The sequence below is a fragment of the Limulus polyphemus genome, unplaced genomic scaffold (genome assembly GCF_000517525.1).
Source record: "Limulus polyphemus unplaced genomic scaffold, Limulus_polyphemus-2.1.2 Scaffold11007, whole genome shotgun sequence".
In the NCBI taxonomy this organism is placed as follows: domain Eukaryota; kingdom Metazoa; phylum Arthropoda; class Merostomata; order Xiphosura; family Limulidae; genus Limulus; species Limulus polyphemus.
The window spans coordinates 1,854-9,097 of record NW_013676617.1 but is presented as its reverse complement, the minus strand read 5'-3'; the positions used below and the strand labels follow the sequence as shown (position 1 = coordinate 9,097).

Genomic DNA, 7,244 nt, shown 5'->3' with positions numbered 1-7,244 from the left:
TGCACCTGAAGATCGTTCATACACTATATCCCATCATTTCTGAGTCTCTCTCTAACTTGAGGTTTTTACGTAGTGCTTGGGTTCGATATAAAGATTTCAAGATATTAAGATTTAGAACTACATTTATTATAAACAATCATTTCTAGACAGTCCATTAATAAGGAGTTTAGTCCATCCTGGAACCTGATTTCTCTCGCCCGTGTTCCATCAAGATTACTTATACTAGTTACATATTCACCAGCACTACTGCTAACCTGATTTCTCTCGCCCGTGTTCCATCAAGATCACTTATACTAGTTACATATTCACCAGCACTACTGCTAACCTGATTTCTCTCGCCCGTGTTCCATCAAGATTACTTATACTAGTTACATATTCACCAGCACTACTGCTGTCAGAATTTCTGATTAATCCTTGATCTCGTGCGTTCAGAAGACAAAAAAACAAAAACGGATTTACATATAAGATAATTTATCTTTTTCTTTCGGTTTTGACCTGTCAATTGCTTGTTAGTAGATAAATCAGTCTAATTAAGTAATTATGTTATAATTAATTGAATTGTTTAATATGTCTTTACTTAAAGTAAAAGACATGCAGAGAATTAAAATTCGTGTTTATAGGGTTTTTTTTTGGTGTTGAAGCAGGCAGTTGGATGCAGACACTCTGTTTTCCAAAAAGTAATAACTCTCTCTATATTTTAATATTAAGATTAGGGACGATATTTCAAGCACGTGTATTCGACTACGTCAGCCTCGAGTCGGGCACGTGGCCTGAACTGGAAAATCCCGTGAAACTAAACAGTACGGCTAGCGTTTCTTATTCGTCCGATTCGTGGGTAGGTGATGCCCACCCGATACTTGAGAATAATAAACTGAGGAGTCCGGTAACCTTAGCAACAGTCTTTAGGAGCACTTAGACTGGTGGAATCTTCATCAGCACCAAGAGTTTGTCTATTTCACTCCCCATGATTCACATGTTTAACGGATGTCTCCGAGGGAGTCGGACTCTGTTCCTATGGTGTTACGTGACTTTCTGCGTGAAGACAACTCAGTTATTGCCCCTAGCAACCAATAGTCTTAGTTCCGAAGAAGTACGTAACGAAGATCAAACTGGTGAAACAGACATAAAGATTGTTAAAGAAAACATTCTATCACAGCTAGGACTAGACAGAGAACCAGATCTCTCCGAGGTTAATGTCTCCCAGATTGAAATGGACAGAGTGTTGGAAATCTATCGTCGGAACACGAGAAACCTCGGGGCAACCCAGGAAAGGAATAAAACTGTACGCAGGTTTTACACTTACAGAGACGAAGGTAAGACTTTCTTTTACTAACAACATAAATATGATGATCTCATGGATAAATAAGATATCCAAACTGATTCAAAAACACAAAAAAATCAGTAAACCCGAGAAACAATGAAAATATTATCAGTAAACCCGTGAAACATACATGTATATAGTATCAGTAGACCCGTGAAACATACATGTATATAGTATCCCTAGACCCGTGAAACATACATGTATATAGTATCAGTAGACCCGTGAAACATGCATGAATATAGTATCAGTAAACCCGTGAAACATACATGTATATAGTATCAGTAGACCCGTGAAACATACATGTATGTAGTATCAGTAGACCCGTGAAACATACATGTATGTAGTATCGGTAGACCAGTGAAACATACATGTATATAGTATCAGTAGACCCGAGAAACATACATGTATATAGTATCAGTAGACCCGAGAAACATACATGTATATAGTATCAGTAGACTCGTGAAACATACACGTATATTGTATCAATAGACCCGAGAAACATTCATATATATAGTATTAGTAGACCCGTGAAACATGCATCTATGAACTATCAGTAGACCCATGAAACATACAAGTATATAGTATCAGTAGACCCGTGAAACATACATGTATATAGTATCAGTAGACCCGTGAAACATACATGTATATAGTATCAGTAGACCCGAGAAACATGCATGTATATAGTATCAGTAGACCCGAGAAACATCTATGTATGAAGTATCAGTAGACCCATGAAACATACATGTATATAGTATCAGTAGACCCGTGAAACATACACGTATATAGTATCAGTAGACCCGAGAAACATCCATGTATATTGTATCAGTAGACCCGAAAAACATGCATGTATATAGTATCAGTAGACCAGAGAAACATGCATGTATATAGTATCAGTAGACCAGAGAAACATGTATAAACTATCAGTAGACCAGAGAAACATGTATGAACTATCAGTAGACCCGTGAAACATACATGTATATCGTGTCAGTAGACCAGAGAAACATGCATGTATGAAGTATCAGTAGACCCGTGAAACATGCATCTATGAACTATCAGTAGACCCATGAAACATACAAGTATATAGTATCAGTAGACCCGTGAAACATACATGTATATAGTATCAGTAGACCCATGAAACATACATGTATATAGTATCAGTAGACCAGAGAAACATACATCTATATAGTATCAGTAGACCCGTGAAACATACATGTATATAGTATCAGTGGACCCATGAGACATACATGTATGTAGTATCAGTAGACCCGAGAAACATACATCTATATAGTATCAGTAGACCCGTGAAACATCCATATATGAAGTATCATTAGACTCTATAAACATTCATATATATAGATAGTGTCAGTAGACCCGTGAAACATGATTTTTGGTGGATGGGTGTTATACTTTGTTTCACATTTTGGTGTATGGGTGCTTTAGGTGAGCGATATTAACCCTTCCTGTATGGTTTAAATAGAAAGCTCTATGACTTTCCTCCTGGAAGTCACAATACATATTGTCGAATCCAAAAACAGACTTCGTGTTTCTTTCATTGGTGGAAACCTATAACTTTACATTTGTTTGGGTTTTTTTTTTTGAATTTTTTTCCTTCAAATAATAAAAATGTCCTGTTTGTAGTCATTTAAACAATTCTTTTGACCTTAACTATGTAGAGATATTATATTATAAGCATATAATTATATTATAAGCACATAATAAATCTATTTAAATTATGATTATACAGAACAGACTCCGGCTTTCTGCAGGGAATGGTAAAAAAATAACTTTCATAGAAGTGTATATGCTTAGCGTCAGAAAATATTTAAATAACTTTCATAGAAGTGTATAGGCTTAGCGTCAGAAAATATTTAAATAACTTTCATAGAAGTGTATAGGCTTAGCGTCAGAAAATATTTAAATAACTTTCATAGAAGTATATAGGCTTAGCGTCAGAAAATATTTAAATAACTTTCATAGAAGTGTATAGGCTTAGCGTAAGAAAATATTTAAATAGCAAGAGATACTTATAAAGAAAAAGTCAATTTTATAATCATCTTAAAACCAGTAATAATGTATAAAGGCTACAGAATAAATTCACAAGTATTTCAAATGTTGAGGGGAAACAAATTAAAAATTAAAGGCCTAGTTTTTTTCTCTCTCGTGATTGCCACGTCTCTTTCTAAGCGTTGACAATTCTCGTGGAGAAACACGTAATTTTTATTATTGTCAAACTATCTTACGTGTTTTAAATAGTACATAGAATGATTTATTTATTTGACAAAAAGGTCGTGTTCTAAGATTTCGTTTTTTTTTTTTGTTTTTTTTTCAGGAATTAGAAGAACATCCGGTTATAGAATATTTATATATTTTTTCTAACATAATTTATGTAGATGTCGCCATTTATTGGTTAATTTGTACCTAAAGAAGTGGTAGAATGGGACTAACCAACAGTTACGTTCTTGTTATCTTTTGTATTATCTCACGTACCTAACAGACATGCAGACTTTTTTCAGTAAATACGAAATTGCATCGTGAAAGTTGTATTCTGAGTTTCTTTGCGTGTGAGGATATAAGAGATAAATCTTTTTAATTTGTATTACGTTTTGTTCAGATAGTAGAAATTTTTATTTCCTTATTTCTAAACTACTTTATTCATACATCGCTATATTACTTTCTACAATGTCGTTATTCAAGAGATCCAGTCTTTAGTTCATACAATTTATAAGAGCAGTCTCTGGTACTTTGTTAAGACGGTTTCTTTGTTGTTTACTTGACACAACGCGTCTCTGTTGTCACTGTAGTAGTCTGAAAGACAATTCAGTTTTTTGTAAAAATATTTTCTGAATATTATTCAGAAATAATAAAAAAATCATATATTTTCGAATTTGTTTAGAAATGTGTGATCTTGTATTTTCTGCTTAGGATAAAAAAAAATCAACCCAATTCAATGATTGTACTCAGTACAAACGTGTTTAAAAGTATCCCAGTTATAGCTCAAACGTATGAGAAAGTGTTTTGGAGAAGCTCTGATATTGGACAAGACAAATTTACACACCCTTTGTTGAATATTCCTGCGTTGTATAGGACAAGAAATCACGCTTTTGGTCCAGCTTATATTAAACTATTTCGTTAGCCAGTATTTGACGAATAAGATCTTTTATAAGCCTAACGAAATGTCTAGTTTTCAAAACTGTTTGACGACTTTATCTTGAAAAAAGGTCATTAAAATAACTTTTTATTTTATCATACGAAAGCTAAAACAAATCCACATCTAGTTTAATCTTTATTTTGTTGCTTCCCAGTGGCACAGCGGTAAGTATCCGGACTTATAAGACCAAAAACCAAGTTTCGATACCCATAGTGGGCATAACGCAGATAGCCAATTTTATAGACTGCTTTAGTATAGGAATTGTATCTGGCTCTTTACTTTCTCGGTTAATCTCAAATTTGTCATCTTAATACAAAAATTACATTAATTATATTCTGTAATACAAAAACAATTCACTACACTTAGTTATTACTTTTCGTAATTTTTATTTTCAGTGCCTCTACAGCACCAGTTCAGAAATGATTTGTTTAGAAGAGGAAGACGACAAATCTTATTTTTTCGTTTGGATTTTCCTAATCACAAGAGAAACAGTACAAGAGGCCTAACTGTTAATTCTGCTACGCTGAGTATCTACATGGTTCGTAGAGGTGTTCATCACCAGGTAGATGGCCGTGGAGGGCGCACTGACGCAGTGTCTGTGAGTGAGCAGCCAAAACAAGCCACTGTATATATCTACCAGCTCCAAGAACCTATCCATGTGAAGAATCTCCAAAATCCCCATGAACTCCAGGAATCTCTTCGCGTAGAGAATCTACACGGACTCCGCGAACCTGTTCATGTAGAGAATCCTCATCGACTTCGGGAACCCGTTCACGTGGAGAATTTCAAGAGATTCTATGAACCTATTCGGGTGAAGATTCCCCAGTATCGCCACGATCCTGCTTACGTAGAGAATCCTCATGTTCACTTGCATAATCCCAACCGGTTGTTAGTCTCTGCTCAACGAGTTCTACTGAGCTCCGACAGGTGGGAGATATTTGACGTTTCCAAAGCTGTAGAATCTTGGGTAGAATTCCCTGCGATAAACTACGGGCTACTTATTGAATGCAATGAATGTGAAACCCACGACTATGTTTTTCTGTCCGTAAATAGCTCAGACATTTTAGCTACAAATTCAATAAATAATGAAACAATAGTGGAAAAGATGTCCTATCAAACCCCCGGGAGAGCATCTCTGGATATCGAGCTAACAGAATCTTATGTGAGATCTAAACGATCTAAGCATAAAAAGAAGAAGAAGACCCATTACCCACTGGACTGTACTAATGGAAATATAACCACTCTTTGTTGTCGGTATTCAATGACAATTTCTTTTGAAGAGCTGAAGTGGCACTGGATCATTAGGCCAAAGCAGTTTGAAGCTTATTTCTGCAAGGGAAGGTGTGATCCAAATTATAAAAATTACGTTAGCAGACACGCCAGGATCCAAAACCTTATACGAAGAATAAAGGATAGAAGGAAAGAAATACCTCGTTCTTGCTGTACCCCGAAGAAGATGAAACCTCTACAAGTTGTGTATTTAAAGAATAAGAGTGAAGTAGATACGAAGAAACTAAGAGGAATGATAGTCTCCCAGTGCGGTTGCGCTTAGCAACAGCTTCCTTCACCTAGTAACCACTGATTATATTGACAACCTGAAACAGTAGTACTTGTTTCGTTAATGAAATCACATAGGCATTATCATGCTATATAACTAACTTTGTTAACACCAGATGGTGCTTTAAAAATTTATAAGCTGTTAACAACAACAAGAGTTTCACGTGCGACTCATTCGTTATTCAAAAACGTGTTCCGAGTTCTCTTAAAGTAATTATTTCAAAGAGATTAAATAGCTATCAAGGAGCTGATGATGTGATATAAGTGAGTAATATCAATTGTATATCATATATCTACTGATCTAGGTGTACAATGTGTTATTTTTTTATATCCACAAAGGAGATGTTTACTCTCAGATACGGTTTTTAAAAAGTCATTTCTTCTCCAAACTATCATAACCCCAACATATCTAGAGAAAGAATTCTCTGCTTATCTTCAAACGCTTAATAAAGTTTATTGTATGATCATATTGCACGTTAGAATTTTTTGTCTTTAAATCTGCGTTGTTACATACATCTCGACAAAAAGAATGATTTTAAAGGACCTTAATAAAGACGTACATCTCGACAAAAAGAATAATTTTAAGGGTCTTAATAAAGACGTACATCTCGACAAAAAGAATGATTTTAAGGGTCTTAATAAAGACGTACATCTCGACAAAAAGAATGAGTTTAAAGGGTCTTAATAAAGACGTACATCACGTCAAAAAGAATGAATTTAAAGGGCCTTGGTAGAGACGTACATCTCGACAAAAAGAATGAGTTTAAAGGGTCTTAATAAAGACGTACATCTCGACAAAAAAATTGATTTTAAGGGTCTTGGTAACGACGTACATCACGACAAAAAGATTGGTTTTAAGGGTCTTGGTAAAGACGTACATCTCGACAAAAAGAATGATTTTAAAGGACCTTAATAGAGACGTACATCTCGACAAAAAGAATGATTTTAAGGGACCTTAATAGAGACGTACATCTCGACAAAAAGAATAATTTTAAGGGTCTTAATAAAGACGTACATCTCGACAAAAAGAATGATTTTAAGGGTCTTAATAAAGACGTACATCTCGACAAAAAGAATGATTTTAAGGGTCTTGGTAAAGACGTACATCTCGACAAAAAGAATGATTTTAAGGGTCTTGGTAAAGACGTACATCTCGACAAAAAGAATGATTTTAAGGGTCTTGGTAAAGACGTACATCTCGACAAAAAGAATGATTTT

The 7,244-nt window shown here is 34.8% G+C and overlaps 1 protein-coding gene across 1 annotated transcript; it reads left to right on the top strand.

Moving 5' to 3' along the window:
• The first annotated feature begins 917 nt into the window (after window positions 1-917).
• On the top strand, window positions 918-6,375 carry LOC106476609 (bone morphogenetic protein 7-like). Its single transcript, XM_013937253.2, has 2 exons — window positions 918-1,313; window positions 4,865-6,375. The coding sequence occupies exons 1-2, from the start codon at window positions 965-967 to the stop codon at window positions 6,019-6,021; spliced, it is 1,506 nt and encodes a 501-aa protein (XP_013792707.2). The 5' UTR covers window positions 918-964; the 3' UTR covers window positions 6,022-6,375.
• Window positions 6,376-7,244: the final 869 nt, after the last annotated feature.

Bases quoted from the DNA above. Each gene is read 5' to 3' on its own strand.
- LOC106476609 (XM_013937253.2), top strand. From the start codon at position 965: ATGATTCACATGTTTAACGGATGTCTCCGAGGGAGTCGGACTCTGTTC. The intron at 1,314-4,864 runs GTAAGACTTTCT...TTTTATTTTCAG, and splicing joins TTACACTTACAGAGACGAAG to TGCCTCTACAGCACCAGTTC.